Here is a 17,531-nt window from a genome sequence, read left to right as displayed (position 1 = left end):
AAGCCATGTCCAGGCCGATTGGCAAAGACATCTGCTGAAGACAGAGCACTCCCTTAGGCCAGACAGGATTTTGGCTTGTGCCTCAGGAATTCATGCGTTACTTCTTTTGGTACAGCAGATGGGCTTGCGGCAGCACTGGTCCGCCTGACAGCTACACCCCTTTGCTGTCTTTTTTAGGGAGACTGTTCACTTGCTGCTTGTGTTGGGACCTAGATCTAAAAGTAATCATTGAGCGTGCACTGCAGCGTAGTACTCTGTGTGTGTGTGTATATATATACATTCCCCTGGAACCATGCCTGATGTACAGCTAACAGTTGTGCTTTTGATACAAAAGCCTTTGTTAATTGGGTTATGAAATTGCTTCCTTGATGCTGTGTGCTGGAATCTGTGGGACTCATTATTCATAGGCGATGACTATCTTCAGAGGACTTTACTTGCAGCCAAATAATTCTCTTTTAAGTTATTTTACTGATTTAATGTAAACTTACTTTAAATGTGTCGTTTGTGCACTGACTCACACATGATTTCCCTTGAATTTCCACAGGCAATATATTTTTAAGTGAAATATATTTGAGTCTTAAATATGTCTGGAAAAATACTCACTTAATTTTGATGGGATGTTCACCACTGTCAAGTGGAAAACTGAGCCAATACTTTGTAATTAGGGAGCGGCATAATGTAGGTGATTGCTATATCCTTAACTAACTAATAAACCAGTATTTGCTGCATATTAATTTTCTCTCCATACAAATAGTATTATTATCATTCTCAGCAAGTTGTATCTGTCTTTGATGATGGTTTGCAAACAAGTGGAGAAATATCAGGATGTTTCAAGCTATGCCTTTTTTAAAAAAATTAAATATTCCCTTTCTTTTACCGTGTAGATGGAAAAGGTTGAAGCAGATCTGAGCAGATCAAAATCGCTCCGGGAAAAGCAATCCAAAGAATTCTCCTGGCAATTGGAAGATCTCAAGCAAAGATACGAGCAACAGGTCAGTCGGTGTGCTCCTTTGGGTGGAGGGGAGGAGGGACATCGTTTCATGCAGATGTAGGTCAGTTCCTGTGGCAGGATTAATCCTGTTCTCGCTCTGCGTTGCTGTTCTTTATACAAAGACAAAATTTATAGGTATGCAGAGTTTTACAGTGGGGGATGGAGGGGGAAAAGTCTACCTAGAAAATATTTTTGTTTCCTCTTTGCAGTCCTTTGTACCTCTGACTCTTTCAAATTGTTTCCCAGGCTTACAGGTGGCGACACCTATTTTCATAATGGCCAGATGAAATTATTGAATGTGTTATCTGTTTTTCTTCTTGTCAAGAAACAGCATTTTCTTCTTTTTTTATCATTTTTAACATGGGGAGTGTTCATTTGAATGCTTGTTTTGGCCCACTGATAGTGATTTTCTTTATTGTAATTTCAGGGTTGGGAAATATTCAGGAAACATTTGGGTGGAGACAAGAAAGTTGAATTCAGTAGTGTTGTGAAGTGTAAAGGGAAAAAAACAGAAATAGCAGACAAATTATTGCATGATACAGACTTGAGAGCTACGCAGCTGAAACAGCCCATCAAACACTCACATAAGGTGGTACTCTGTCGTGAAACTAAACGTCTGTTTGGTAACACCTGTTAAAGGACTGGAAAAACTTTTTTAGCAGTGATCCAGTTAGATCATAAGCTTGAAGTTCTCTCTTATCAGTGTTTTTGCATGGATATAAGTTTACATTTCCACCAGGGAAATGTGGTTTCATTCTGTTTATCTTCTGTGCTGGTAAAAGCATGAAGCACCGCAGTTGGCTTGTGGTACGAGACCTTCTCTGGTCCGGCTGGAAGGGGCTTTTTCAAGCTAATTAAGGAACGGGATTACTTTGGTAGGTGTTGAGAAAGACCTTCGCCCGTGCTTGGGAGGAACCGCAGTGTGTTCTGTGCATGGCTCCCAACTTGGATTTGAATCAAAGGGAGTTTGTTGGTTTGGATCAAAGTATTTTACTTATCCTCACTCAGAATTGTCAACATTACTAATTGTGTTGTCACCTGACAAAGGGCCAGAAGCTGTCCCATGTAATAGATACGTCTTGACAGGCATTTTGTTTTACTGGGTGATACTATATATGATTCTTCTATTTCAGGATTCAGGAATGGTCCGGGTTACAGAGATATTGGGGGGGTGTGTTGTTTTGGGGGTTTTGTCTTACAGATGACCTCATTTCCCAAAAGAACAGTAAGAATTCCACCTATCTGCCGTGATATATTATAATCTCTGGAATAAAGGCTAGAAATCACAAATGCAGTCACTACTATGTAGTCATGGCAATAGGTTGTCTTCAAATTATTTATTCATGTGAAAGCCATTGCAATAATTGCTTGCATTAAAGGTGAGGAAGTTTGACATGTCAAGTAAAGGATGTACTGAAGGGAGGACGATGGGAAGTGTTGAGGTTAGTTGGGCATCTGCCTTAAGGTGAATTTTTTAATGCAATCTTATATTCACATCATTTCAGTGATGGGCTTGGTTCACTTTTTTCTTCACAGTTCTCATAATTTGTGGTCCATCTTTAAAGTCCAAAGTAAGCATTTATTCAAAGATTTTGTTCCCAGGTTTAGGAACATGATCTATAGAGATAAGTACTAATCTGCAGTTCATCAGATGTCATGACCATCCTGTTCCTACCTGCAAATGGTGATTGTTTTACTTTCAGTATACATGGTAAGAGCTACCAAGCCATGGATACGCTCTTCTGCCAAATAATCTGCTGGTTTTGCACACTAAAGGAAAATGATAATGCTTAGTGGTGTCATGGTTTATTTTTTATTTGTTTTCTTGTATCATCATGCCTATTATATTCAGACCTTCTGGAGAGACTAGATCAAAAAAAACCTAAAAACCTAAGCCAAGAAATGAATGTGTACTTAAAACTTTTTTGATAAATCTTTTTACATTGGTATCCTGTAACAATGTCGATATTGTGGTAAACATCAGTGAAGCATTTTCCACTAAGAGATGATGTTTACTGCTTCACTTTTATTTTGTTTAGGATAACTACCTTTTAGTGTAAGGAAGAACAGCTAGAATTTATGAAACATCACTGGAACCCAAGAAAAGGGTTTCGGCACTAAACAGCTAAACAATGAGAGCCTCAGAAGAATTTTCAGAGGAATCCTGTTTATGCCCTCTTTTAAAATTTATTTCCCTTCATACTTCATTTGGAATGTTCTTTGAAAGCTTGTGAACATGAAAAATATGTGACCCTTCCTGCAGATTGCGATGGGTTATCATTGGAAACGACGTTCTTTTTGTATTGTCATTTGTGCAGTACAAAGCTCCTTCAGCCCAGCCACAGAGCGGTTTGAGCTCAGTTCTTCCTCTCTTAAAATTTCCTTTCCGTAGTTCCAACTTCTCTTTCTCTGTATTACTCTCTATTTATGCTTCAGAAACTGTTTTTAAAGCAGACTTTTCCTTGCCTTGTTTTACTGCATATGTCTTTGGTGGTTACTTGAGGAGGAATAGACTGATTTAAACTGTTTAAATAGAGCAATAAATTAGAATTGGGGGGTGCATTTCGGCAGGGCTCTAGCAGCCTTCCAGCCGGGAAATAGACACCCAGCCAAAACCTGGATACTTTAGTTACCTGAGAAATGTAGTAATTGCTTTGAGATGTTCTGCCTCAAGTGTCTGAATCTAATTGTCACATGGAATTTAAACACAAAGGGAAAGAAAATCGACCTGCAGATGTATTTTGCGTGGTTGGCAGAGGTAGCCCTGGCAGCAAACTGGACAATTCAGTTGCTCATAAATTTAATCAAATTGGTAATGAGGAACCAAATGAACCGATATGTTATCCAGTTCTCCAACCTGAGAAACATCTTGGAAGCCTAGGAACTTGAGCTGTGGTTTTACCTCTCTGCTTCATACGAATGCTTGCCTGTGCTTCACAGGACCGTCCGTGAATTTTTATTTCAATGTGATTACTGGTGTGAACATGGGCTGTTGGTTGTGGGGCTGAAAGATTGCTCTGCCTACAGATTAGATGGACCAATATATTATATATTGATATTTATCTGATATTTGTATCAATAAATAGCCTGATATATATGTATATATTTTTTTTTCTTTTTCCTTGAAAAAGAATTAGGAAAAAACCATACAAAACCGTGGCAGTTAATATTTTGATAACTTTTCAAATGCATTTGAATCCATTAATAAAGCAAAGAAGACCTTTTGGATCTTGCAGTATTTGGTTTCAGCTGTCACACGTCACTCCTGGTTCCAGCTTCATCTGATTCAGCGCCACTTTCTTTTGAAGTATCCACTGAGAACACTCTTAGAGAGAAACTGGTGGCGCTTTTTTCTTTAAATATACTTTAGCTCAACTTTGTTCTACTTGCAGCTGTTAGATTTGAAAGTATATTTTGAAGAAAAAAATAACTCCAGCAGCACCACAGTTCCTATCTGCTGGGAGCAGCTGCTTTCGGCACTTCAAAGCCAGTGGACACCACAGCGAAGGCCTCAGCCTTTCCTGCCTTTGAAATGGTTGCAGTATCTATAGTCAGGCTTTATGGCACCGTCAGCACAGGAAAAAAGGTTGTTTGGTTTTTTGCCCCCCCCCCCTTTTTTTTTTTTTTTTTTTTTTTTTTTAAGTTACTTTCTAATTACATCCTCAGTTTAGCTCAAAATACCTGGGAATTGTTTCTGCTGAAATCATTTTCCTCAACCCCAAAATATTTGGAAGAACGTATGCCCAAACTTTGCAGTAATGGATTTTAGGCAGGCAAATTTGACAAATTTGCCAAAAAGTTAATGAATTTGCTTTTTTCCCCATACCCACGTCGGCTGGGCACTTTGTGAGAGGACGTCCCTCGGGGCGAGCTGCGGTACCGCAGCAGAGCACTCGTGGTGGAGCAGGGCTTCCCGCAGGGACCTTGCGCAGCAGTCGAGTACTTACTTGCCTTCGTGTCAAGCAGATCTTCATAAATTGGCATGAGTGGAACACTTCAGTGAACTTTTGGCAGTCTTAGTGTTCAAATGGCATTAGCTTGTCCATTTAAAAAAAAAAAAATACAATGCTAGATCACTATGATCACTGTTATACCCATTTTTTGCTATAAATAGTTGCTGAAGTGCTGTGACCGCATGAGTGTGAAAAAATTGAGATGCAAGATTAGTAGAGAGCCAAAGTCTATGAAATTTCATTTTCCTAGCAGGGAGAACACAATGTGCAAAAGTTGATGAACTATTGTGATGGCAGGATGGTGGTATGTGCTGAGCTATGGACATCCTTTCTGACATTAGATGCCAACCTGAATGTATAAATAAGCCTTTTGTTTTGGTTCATCTTTTCTTTAATAGTGTTCATTCCATTTTAAAATAATAATTATTCATGCTTCCATGGCAAAGTGGAAAGCTGTTACGTGATAGCTGAAGAATCTCCCCGTATCTCAGGAAATCCTTTCTTGCGACATTTATGGTTGGGCTCTGACTTCTGTTAACACTTGTGAAGGAATAATTGGTGTTGTCTTCTTGTCCTATTTACCCAAATAGGAAAGAAGCAGGACACTTTCAGAAACATTTTACTGGGTATTTAACAAAATCACTTTGAAATCATGTTAAAGATGAGAGAGAGAGTCTACACTTTTAAGTTGGGAGCAAGACAAAGATGTGGTTGAGCTTAAATATGCCTTTTTATATGAAAGAAAGTAGGTAGGGAAGTGCAGAATCAGCTGGTTAAAAGTGAAAAAAGCATGGCTGTAATCTTACCTGCCAGCAGCAAGGACAAGTATCCAAGGTAGTGTTGGGAAATTGTTCTTATTTTAGCCGTGTGCTGGAGCAGAGGAAAATATTATTAGGAGGAGAGGAAGAATATTCTTTAGATCTTCCTGTATGTCTTTTATAACTTCCCAGTGAGGTTAATTTAAAGAAGAGTGAGGTTATCTCAGGTAAAATATGAATTTTGTAAACACAACCATTGCTTTTATACATAAGTGTATGTATTTAAAACCAAACATCTTTATTCAGTGCTAGCCTAATGTTCAAGTTCCAAGCACAATCTCATGCTCGGTTGCTTAAAAATACTCTAAAGTGTTATTTAGATTGACATTTAATGGTTGGGCATCTCCCCTGAGACTTTTTAACCATTTAACTTTGTGCCAAGAGATTTCACCAGTGTTTGGATTAGCAAGGCTGAGATGACATTGTTTTGCTTTTGCTTGAAATTGTAGTGATAATCCCTTGAAATGCTGGAGGTAAGGTATTTTTGACCAGGGTGTGTTTTCCTGTGAAGATCTACTCAAGTGTATTTAGGTAACGAGCATTGCTTAATTCAGATGCTCAGGAGTTCAACAGCTGAATGTTCTGAAAAGTCTCGCTGAGAATTTCCTTGTCCTCCCTGGGAAACGGAGCCAGAACAGTTTGTGTACGAAAGAGTGGTGGAAAGGCTGTGACCTCGTGAGAGAGAGGGGAAAATACAGCGTAGGTAAGGGATAGAGTAAAAAGTGGGGATTAAGTGTTAAACCAAGAAATGGCGGTGACTTGGGGATGGGAGCTGGAAAGGAAGCTCCTCAGGGAAAATATGTACTGTCTGCAAAAAGAATTTGAGCAGCTGTGAAAAGCCCATGCAATGGAGCCTAGAGCTATTTAGGCTGAGAAACGTCATTTAGTCCTGTGGATGGGGAGCACTGGAGAGGCGAGTCCTGCAGAAGGGGTGGCATGGGCTGAAGGGTCTGCTGAGCATGAGTTGGCGCTCCAGGAGCCAGGGCTCCTTAGTGCCTTCTGCTTTAACCACGGCCGCTCTGCCTTTCTAAGGGAGGAAGGAGGGAGGATAAGTGCTGCTTCTGCGTTGGATGCGTTGAGTTTACAGTCGTGTCATGTTTATTTGGCATATTACTTTTGACTCAATTGATCTTTCAGCTGGTGGTCTTGTCTTCAGAACTACTGCAAACATCATCAGTCCTATCACGAGACACAGTCACCCTATGTGCACCTTAAACTCTGACTCCAGTGTCATGCCCAAGCCTTCAGAGACATTCAGCTGGACACACTAATGGAGATAGCAAGCTTAACATTTAGCTTGCTTTGTCCCCATACCTTTTCTCAGTTAAGAGTTCCTGCCACCGCACTTACATCCTAGCTTTTCTTCTGGCCTCATTCTTCCTTTTCTGTTTCTTCTAGCTTCTTTTTGACTGCTCTGTTACCTACTCGAGTGAAGAAAACAAATGCAAGGCGTGCTTGAAATACAGTATTCCTCAGACAGACCAATGTTCCAGGCATTTCTTAGCTGCACTTTTAAACAGTCCAGTTCTATTCAGAGATTCGCGATCCATTTTTAGTATGCTGGTTTAGTTACAAGGACAGAGTCTTTGTAAAAAAGCTTTGTTCCTCTCCTCTTTGTCTATAGTCGAAGATAATTGAAATACAGTCTGTTCTTGTGTGGAGGCCAAATGAGCACGTTAGCAGAGGCTCTAAATTTTTCATGTCATCAGCAACAAGCTGCATAAATTTCATTTAATAAATTAATCTAGGATACATAAATGTTTCCTTTGAACCATCCTAACACACAGATGAATGCCATTTGTGCAAAATATCTGAGGGATGGTTTCTTCAATCATCGACATCAACTTTTCACTTTATGATATAGCTAAAACTCACAAATGGGAAAAGGATATGAATTTAACCTCCAAGAAAAGAGTGGGTGGAAATCTTCTCTCTGTACCATGGCTGTTTACAGAATTGTTAACCAGACAGATGGGTATTTACGCCGGCTCCTTCAGGCATCTAACTGGTGTGTGATTTGGAGTTAAAAGCCTGAGCTCCCTGTATAGTCAACAGAATCAACTTTGGGGGAAGGAGGGAGAGGGGAAATGGTTCCAGGAGCATAAATTGGTGCCTGCAGTAAATAGCAAGTCAGGCTGCGAAGGCCTGTGAAGTTGGTTCTCAGTGTTCAAAGAAGGTCCTTGGATAAACTCTGAATCCCTAAACAAAGAGTATGTACCGTAAATTCCGTACCAGAGCCTGCTACAGACGGGCATTTGCAGCCACTCAAGGTATATTAGTTTGAAAGAAATATTTCTGTTTGCAGACCACGTTGGCTTTACTGGAGCAGGTGGGCTGGGGATGGGAGTGGGATCCCCTGACGTTCATCACGGCGCCAAGTGTGGTTTAATCACAGAGATGCAACTTCGTTTCCAGTATGGTGATGATTTAAAAACACATTTACTCATGGCTGGAGGATTGGGAAGATAGGAGGATTGAGGTGAGGTTTGTGGTGCCCATGCTTTAAAAATATTAAAACTCCTGGAAGGCCTTTGTAAGTAAAACTTTACCGATCAGGTGTATCATACGATACACATAGTGAGACCACTCAGGTACATTCTTGTATCGGGGAGGATAAATCAAACTGCAGTTTGGCTAATATGGACCAGCTTGTCTCTTTTAGAGAATTTCTTTCAATTCTTAGTTTGCGGTTGAAAGACAGTTATTAGTGGTTGATTATAAGGTGAAGTATAACAGGAAACACAGTTATGCCAATTATTGCAGCCTGCAATAAAATAGAAAGTAAAATGCATTCACTATGCATGTCCATTACCCTGTAGGTACCTGCTGCTTCAGTGGTAATACGTGGTTTTGCACTGATGCATTTTTCACTGCCCTTGGCTCATTACAGCCCTTTTATCTTGGGAGTACTTTGTGATCCAAATTATAGCAAAATCTCAGAAAAAATATGTACTTTTAAAATCCATTTAATTTCTCTGCTGCAGAGCAGTTCTGGTATGCTCCCTTGCCTTGCAGTGAAGATTCCTCTTTTCTGCCCAAAGTTATGCTAAGCCGGAACCCAGCATGATTAATACTCGATCCTCCAGCCTCTTATATCAGATTACTTTTAGAAGCAGTGCATTTGCGGAGATGGGTAATCCCCATATCCTCACGAAACACGCACAGTTATTTATAGGCTTAGGAGACAGAAACTGTTAGATTCTACCAGAGTTGTTGTTTGGGGATAGATCGTGCGCCGTATGCTGTGCTGGGCAGAGGTTAGGGCTGGGTTTGAGCAGGGCAATGATACTGAAGATGCCTGATTTACAGACGCTCTTACGTGCCGATGAGGTAGAGTTGCTGCAGAGCAGACGTGCCGTACGCATGCCGTACAAGCGGGTTTAATTCAGTTCTTTGCCATGATGTGTGTAACTTACTGGTGGCTTCTCCAGCCCTCAGAAGTTCAGTCGTGCCAAAATAGCGCTAATAAAATCATCCTGCCGTGCAAAACTATATTTTATATAGGTGTTACTTACAATATTTCTGGAATTGTGGACATAAATTTACATGAATTTTCATACTTTGGTGTCAAATATTTATTGTAGCAGCTAGATCTTTCGAAGAGGTAGTGAGCTAACTAATTTCCTTTCCCTCCTTTGGGGACTATAAAAAGAATTTCAAAGGCATACTTGTTCTTGAGAACAAGTTGAAATTGTTCTAAAGTTGAAAAGCCTAAACTTAGTGTGTGATGTAAAAGCAAAAACTGGATAGTAGAAGGTCTTCTCTGTATTAGGGACTGTAAAAAGGTATTTGCTGACGTTGATTATATTACAAGTATTTGGCTTCTGAAAATACCTTCTGCAATCAGCAGGCTGTTTGCTGTAGACCTTTGTTCTTCAGATGTACAGATGTTACCGGTGCTAACAGCAGCGTGATTTCACTTCAGGTCTTTATTGGCTTCTCCCTTGGTTTAGCGGGTTGTTCCGAAGCGCCTGCGCCTTTGGGTGCAGTTGGGTCTGCCTGCGCTAAAGGGCAACGTTCAGCGTAGGCATCCTGCGTAGGATGGACATGGTCTACATTGCCAGACTTGCCTGGCAGTCTGCACATGTGTGCATTTAGGCAAGTGCACAGCAAAAGATGGTCACAGTGCTGGATTAATCTGGTTTCAGCTTTTTCTTAAGAATCTTTTCTCGTCTTTTCTCGTCTTTTCTCGTCTTTTCTCGTCTTTTCTCGTCTTTTCTCTTCTTTTCTCTTCTTTTCTCTTCTCTTCTCTTCTCTTCTCTTCTCTTCTCTTCTCTTCTCTTCTCTTCTTTTCTCTTCTTTTCTCTTCTTTTCTCTTCTTTTCTCTTCTCTTCTCTTCTCTTCTCTTCTCTTCTCTTCTCTTCTCTTCTCTTCTCTTCTCTTTCTCTGCAAGAGTCAGTAAATATTGTTAAATTTCACTGAAAATCAGAAATTTAAAAATAAATGGTGTAATTCTGGTGATGGCTTAGTAAATCAGCTGTTGGCTGTTCCCTTGAATATGGTTCTGTCATCCTGGTGTGGAAAGAATTAAAAAATGAAGAATTCATGTAAGAGGAGACCACAATTTTAAAATATTAGTGTTAACTTGGTAATAAGTGTTCACAGTCAGAACAGCTATATCGGGTCTGACAGTCCTGCTTGTTTTAGTGTCCAGGCCATGGCTGGAGGTAGGAACAGATGCGCAGAGAAGAGAATAAGAGATTTTCATCTTTGGGAGGGCAAAATGAGGAAACATCTAAGCCACAATGAATGCGATCTGATTATGGTAATAGGGCGCACGCTATTATTTAATGAATGTTTCTTTTCAGCGTCGCCCCTAATTCCCATTGTGAATATCGTGTTGCTTGTCTGTCTGAAATGTATAGCACCTAAAACTGTCTGTCTTCTAGGCACTTGTGTGCCGGATTTGAGGGGATGTTTTAATGTAATCTGATGAAGTGCTAAGCATCTAGGAGTAGATGCAGAAAGATCTCAACACAACACTGTTTTTCAAGGAGGTGGTTGTGTTACATCATTCATAAAGGCGCGCTCTACCTCAGAGAGGAGACGGAATCCGTACTGATTTATGAAGAATTAATATAGATTTCATGCAGCTTCCTGTGATGAAGAAGTCCTGTTGCTGCTGAAAAACACAGCATGGGTTGAGGGTTTTTTTCCTTTTGTTGGTATATTTTTTTTTTCCCTTTTTCAAAAAAAAAAAAAGCCAACAACCCATCAGCAGTACAATACCAAGAAAGGGAGGAATGGAAGAGAAACCATAGTGCTTGGCAGCAGTTCGGGGGGGGACAGGAGGTTCAGTGGGCGTGCACCAGGGCAGTCAAATAGCTACTCGGTCACTTCGGGTTATCTGTACAGGAAAGCACGCTTTGGTGGTTACAAATGTGGGGTACTTATGAATAGTCATTGGGGAAGATGGGGTTTCTAGGTCTTTGAACTTGAGGGGAGAAAGTGCTCTCATCCCCATCCTTTCTGCCCTCTCCAACTCTGCTCCCTGCCAGAGATCTCTAAAAAGCAAAATAAAACCATCATGGGGAATGCTTTGCTTTAAGTGATGAGGTTTTTTCCCTTCAACAATTTTTGCCTTTCGTAAAGCACCTCCCCTCACACTTCCATCCTTCCTCTTCCCAGGTAGCAGACTGGGGGGACACCCCGCCACCCCCGTGCAGGGGGACCGGTCCCTTTTAGCTCTTTCCACCTCTTAAATTCAAAACCGTTGTGTCTATAATATAAATGCTGTACATGAAGAGATTACTAAATAAAACTGTAATTACTTTGGTCAGGTAAAGTGGTGATGTACACGTGCATCGTGTAACTGGTTGAAGAAGCTGGATCCGTCCGTTCTTTGCCCCCTTCAGGCACACGTTCCCTGCCTGCTGCTGTTTCTTGTCTTCAGTTAAAAAAGTGGAAACCTGAGTAATTGAAGTTCCCCACAACAAATGGTCTTACCCCAGACCTTGGACACAACCAGCTGAACATCCAGTCATTAAGAGAAGGAAATGTTTGAATAAAAAGACCTCTCTTGTTGACACGATTTCTTTTTAATCAGGTCTGATTTATGAAAAAACGCTAAATGTTTTTCCCATGACTCAGACAAAGTCTTTACAATTATTTTAGGGCAGAAGAATTCTTTCCTTTAGGCACACTAAGGACACCGATAGCATCTGAAAAGAAATGGATTTTGTGCAGAAACCTTGGGCAAAAACCTGACTTAAAGAACTTTGTGTGAGGGTCCCAGGCCCGGCACAGATAACGTATGCCTCCTGGGGGGCGAACTCCTTCAGGGACTTCAGATGTCTGTTAATGAGCCCTTTAGTATTATTAAATAATGGCGATATGTTAAACCATAGAATATTGCATCTGTTCTGCTTGCTCTGTTTTCGGAAGGACGCTCCCAGCCGCAGCACGGATGGTGTATTTTACTCTTAAACCCAGAAGACGCCAATCCGTAGCTTGAGAAAACGCATTCTTTTTTACTTCGCTTCAAATTTTAAACCCGAAAGCCACGCGAACAGCTAATATTATTCCAGAATTGAATGCTACAGCTTTAAGATAAGGTGCCGGGGCGCTCTCGGCGCACACACAGCCGGCTCCTCCCGTTCGCTCTATTTTTTTTTTTTTTTTTCACGCTGAAAATAACCCCCCCTATTTCTGAAAAGAGCTTTTTTTTTTTTTTTTTTTTTTTTTCCTCCTTCTTCTTCTTCCCTCCACCCCCCTTCCGAAATCCACCAAAACTGAAGAAAAATCCAAGTGACTGTTCTTAGCAGCTGTGTGGCCCGGAGTTCAGTGGGGAAGCGGCTTCCTGCCGTCCCTATTCATCACCTGCTTCAAAGGCAGCCTGGCTGCTCCAGTGTGCAGGCCAGGTAGGGTGCCATTGTGCGCAGGCGGGGAGGATTAGTATCAAAGCTGCGGCAACCAGGCCCTTGGTCTCGGGCTGCCATTCAGTCTAGCGGGGAGAGGCTAAGACTGGCCAAGGTCACAGCATCCAGTGTGGTGCGGACTGGGAAAGGATCCTGAGAATAGAGGGCTTCTTATGAAATCATGGTGCAAGCTTGCAGCACAGCAGGTGCCCTTCTGGAACACATACATCTGTTTATGTTGGGATAGCGTAGCTGACAACGGGATAATAGAGCTTTGTTTTTTTATAATTTTCTTTCTTTTTTTTTATTAAAAAAAAAAAAAAGACAACTGTATGTACGGCAGCGTTGAGGAATATTGAAGGAAGAGCTTTCGCTTTGGAAATCATAAAGAAATCTTTAAAAGATTTAATTGCTGGGCTGGGGGGGTATACTTAAGCGAAGGGGAGAGCTGGCTGCCTATTAACCATTTAGGATCCTCAGCCCTGCTGATGAGCAGCAGCAGGGTACGGGGGGACCGTACACAGAAGGCGACAATGCTTTTTTTTTTTTTTTTTTTTTTTTTTTTTTTTTTTTTTTTTTGTACGCTCCGACATTTGTACCAACAAATTGGTTAAGGATGTGCTGGATTTGCTCAGTTGTCTCCATTGTTGGAATCGTCTGGAGGAATTCTGTCACGCTAACGGTGGCTTTTTAAAAGGTGAGGTAATAGTGACGTAAAAATAAAATTGCCAACTTGATGAAATTAAGGGGAAAATTAAGCTGTAGACGAGTTGTCATGACGACAAGGATGTTCTATTGATGAACTGTACTCCTCACTGTCCAATCAGATAGTGGAGCTGAAGCTGGAGCATGAACAGGAGAAGACGCACCTATTCCAGCAGCACAACGCAGAGAAGGACTGCCTGGTCCGAGACCATGAACGGGAAATCGAGAAACTGGAAAAACAGCTTCGCGCTGCCATGGCAGAGCACGAGAGTAAAACTCAAGAATGCAGGAAACGAGACGGACAGGTAATGATCAATAATGTTTGAAAGGCGTAGGCTTATTAGAAAATGCTAATAATTAGTGTTTCCTGTTTGCCAGCATTGTTGGTGATGCACGCTGTGGGAGCATTTGCGAAACTGGCACATAAACGTGATTTTGTTTTTCTTTTTTCTTTTTTTTTTTCCGCTTTCCCCCCTCCTTTCCCACTGCTGAATAGGGCTTTAACTGCAAAAACCACAGGTAGCCAGATTAAAAATCCCATGGTGCGCTATAACTCGGCCTATTTATAATCTTGTCTCATTTTCTTTCATGATGGATTTGTTTAAGAAAAAAAGGTATCTGTTCTTCTCCCCCCCCCAGCCCTCACACTCACCCCTCCTTTTCTCCTTCCTGGGCAAATCCATATGAATTATATCTGCTTCGTTCGTATGCTTTTTTTTTTTGTTGTTTTAAATCTCTGCAGGTAACTCACAAATGGCTTTATTTCATTTTTTTTCGTGTCTTTTTGTTTCAGTTTTGTAGTCTAGATTTGCATTGTGTGTTTGGCTACGTATGCCGGATATTTGATAAGATGATGTGGGTTTGGGGTTGCTTACCATCACGTTTATTTTCCTACATACACAGGCACCCCTCCCATCCTCCATCTCTGTGGTCACTGTTGGAAGCCATTTGGCAGAATAACCCCCAGCTGGGGTAGCATTTGACTCTTCAAACTTCTGGATGAAATGCGCACTGTCAGCATGGAAAATGATCTTTATGAGTTTTCAGTTCAAAAAAACATCTTATTGCATTTTTTCAATATATTTTGCAAGGGTGGCACGGTGTATTTTCCTAAGAGCCTATATTAAAAAGGCCTCTAATGGCAATATTTAAAAATGTAAGGCGATTTTGTAGTTTAAAGAGTATTCAGAAAATAATCTTCACTAATCAGCATTAGAATTACTTATCGTGCATGGATTATTTTATACCAAAACTGGACATTTTGGTAAGGCATCTTTAACGACATATGTTTTCCGCACACCACCGCCTTCCCTATGAGATGTAAGACTCTGACATTGAAGCATTTTCACTTTACTTTCCTGTAGACTGGTAGGCTGTGTCTTTTACTGGCAGCCATAATGTAGCTAAGTGAAATTGAATATTTAATTTTTAAATTTTTTTTTTTGTTACCTTTGGACACCTCGGACTCTATCGAAGTCTGGCTTAAGTAAGTCTACTGGAAAACAAACGGCATTTGGGGGAGGATGAGGGATATTTTGCAGAGCCAGGACTTATTTCTCCATTTCCACCATTATGGTTTTCCAAGGAAAACGAATGAGAGAGACTTTTGTGAGAACGCTTGGGAAGAGGATATTCAGGTGGCTTCTGAAAAATTAAACCTTGCCCTTTATTCTCCGCTTTATTGTAAGAGTGAACAAAGACTGAAACTGTTCAAGGGATTGGTTTTTATCTTTGCATTTTTTCTCTTTGGCCCAAGCTAGAGGCATCTTAACTATACAGCTATTTGCAAGTGCCTTTTCAAAGTTGTGTCGTCCTCTCACCTGCATTCCTGATGTTGTGTTTGCATACAAAGGCAGAGCTGTAGCACTCAGGTTTAAAAACGGGTTTAGAATTCTATATAGAATTATTCTCTCTACACGCCAGCATTCATTACAGTTACCGTATTGCTGGGTGGCACTGAAGACAGAGGTAAAGGGGCTATCTTAGGCAAATCCAGAGAATCTGGGAGGTGGCTTGTAAGTGTAGCTCTCTAGTTCTGTTGTGGGTCATTTCTGGCAAAGGCTGGAGCTCAAAGTTTGGTTGTGCTTTCTGTTTGCAAGGGGATATATAATGCTGCTACAGGTGCTGTGTAAAAAAACCTGGAAATTACCGCAGCTGTTAGGAAAATCTGAGCAGTCTGAATAGCAAAAACTTTGGCCTCTTTACAGGGCTTGTCTTTGCAGTTTGAATATCCCTGTACAGTCATTTGAACATTGCTGCCATGAGAATGGCATGTAAATCAGGGAAGAAAAAGCGGTTGCCTTTGACTAGAAGAGGTGTTGTTTATTTAAATTCTAGCAAGAACCTAGCTGCTTTCAAGGGTGCATATTTTCTCCATTTTGGAAAACAAATCGTTCTTCGTTACTTCCTCTGGTCTTTGTATTAGAATTCATTTTTGTCTTTGCAGTGAGCTCAGTAGACAATGCTGGTGTTTCTGATGGAATTACGGCACGTATTTTTAATAAAATTTTTTAATCTTTGCATGTGTTTACAAAAAGACATGTTTTGGATGTCTAACATGACTAATGGCCAATGTCCTTTATGAAACATTTGGCGGTCTCTTAACAGAGTTATCGGAGTGATTTAATGAGTTTTTGTCGCAGTGATTTAATGAGTTTTTGTAGACACAGCTTTTTAAAAACCTGTTAAAATTGTACCGTGTTTGACAACAGTAATTTTTAGGACTGCTTTCTTTTACAGCGAAGGTGCTATGAGACAGGAGAAGAGGCCATTTTGCTTCACTAAATGAAATGTAGATTTGTGGGGCATTTGAAAAAATTTGAATAATAATTAGTGTTAATCACATACGAGTAGCTTGGTTTGAAGGACCTATCTGCTCAATGTCTGGTGAATGATGTGAAAGCACCATTATTAAAGGTATTCACTGTTATTCTTTCTGAAATCCTTTTCCATATGAAAGAGTAGCAAATGTTTAAAATATGTATTTCTTACTATATTACTGAAGACAGCTCTGATTGAGTACTGCGGAACAATTTATTATAGTGTTACTGAAAAGATTAATTTCTTTTTTCTTTCATATCCAAGGTCTCTACTGTCACGTAGGTCTTCAGCTACGATGAAAGATACAACATGGTTAGGTGTTATTCAAATATGAATACATTTATTAATGCTTTACTCAGAAATAAAGTATAAAAATTAAGATTTCAGTGCATTGTCAGGTTTTAATTAAATATAAAATAATGTTTCTGCTTCTTTGAAATGTAAGTTTAATATATTTTCAGGAAAGGAACTTGATTTAAGTGTATCACCTTTTGTATTGCTGATGAATTTCTGGATAACAACTGCATTCCACTTTAGCTCTTGGATTTATCCATTTCTAGGAGGCTTGCTTTGATTTTTTTCACCTAGGGTTGTAATGCTTGGGGAGGAGTAAATTGACATGTAGGTCAATAAAAGTCAAAGCAGTACAAAGGCTTTTATGCCATGCTGTGTTCTTGTAGTCTTTTAAATCCTATACATTTTCTATGAACTGCCATAATATTGTTATTCTTTAAATAGGAGCTAATAATACAGGAATTTTTTTAAGAGAAAAGGTACTTTTGAATCACTACTTCTATTTAATTCAGATTTTTTTATGTTATCTGGATTATTTTTTTATGAGCATTCTTAAGCTGTAGTTTCATTGGTCAAGCATTCTCCACCTCCCTAATAGTTTTTGTGCATACATTAGTTCACGAAATGGGGAAACTCCTTGGGCGACAGAGATCTTCCTTTTGTTTCAATAAAAACAGCCTTGCTACTGAATCAGCTATTTCCTGAAGCAAGGCTTCTGATTACAGAGAATCTAGTTTTCTTCTGTGAAATAAGATAGCAAGGTTAAGAAACTTTAATAAACCGATGCCCGATGGGCTGTGGTGCCAGTTGTACCCTTATATTTTCCCTTTATCCTGCAAATGTCATTCTCTCCCCAGCATCTGACACGTGCCCTCAGCCAGCTCAAAGATTTTCATGTTCCAGCTGCTGTACAAAGTTGGATCATTCTCGTGTTTGTTCTTTGACCGTTGACCTTCGGGCAAGAAGAAATAAAAAACATGTACCCCTGTAACTTCAAATATAGCGCTTTACACTAAAGTGAGAGGGGGAAAAAAGCTTCTGTGAGAGAACAGAATTCTCCTTCCAGGTTCTGCTGTGAGACAATTGGCAAGTC

The 17,531-nt window shown here is 40.2% G+C and overlaps 1 protein-coding gene across 1 annotated transcript in view; it reads left to right on the top strand.

The window, feature by feature from the left end:
* The window catches only part of CEP112 (centrosomal protein 112), a 176,772-nt gene that overhangs the window by 69,337 nt on the left and 89,904 nt on the right, over positions 1 to 17,531 (top strand). Inside the window, exons 19-20 of the mRNA XM_035897706.1 lie at positions 885 to 992; positions 13,447 to 13,629. Coding sequence (XP_035753599.1) covers positions 885 to 992; positions 13,447 to 13,629 — 291 coding nt within the window. The remainder of the gene's footprint in view (positions 1 to 884; positions 993 to 13,446; positions 13,630 to 17,531) is intronic.

This window comes from Egretta garzetta, unplaced genomic scaffold (genome assembly GCF_000687185.1).
Source record: "Egretta garzetta isolate BGI_Z169 unplaced genomic scaffold, ASM68718v1 scaffold787, whole genome shotgun sequence".
NCBI classification, from domain to species: Eukaryota; Metazoa; Chordata; class Aves; order Pelecaniformes; family Ardeidae; genus Egretta; species Egretta garzetta.
This window is presented reverse-complemented; position numbering and strand designations above follow the sequence as displayed.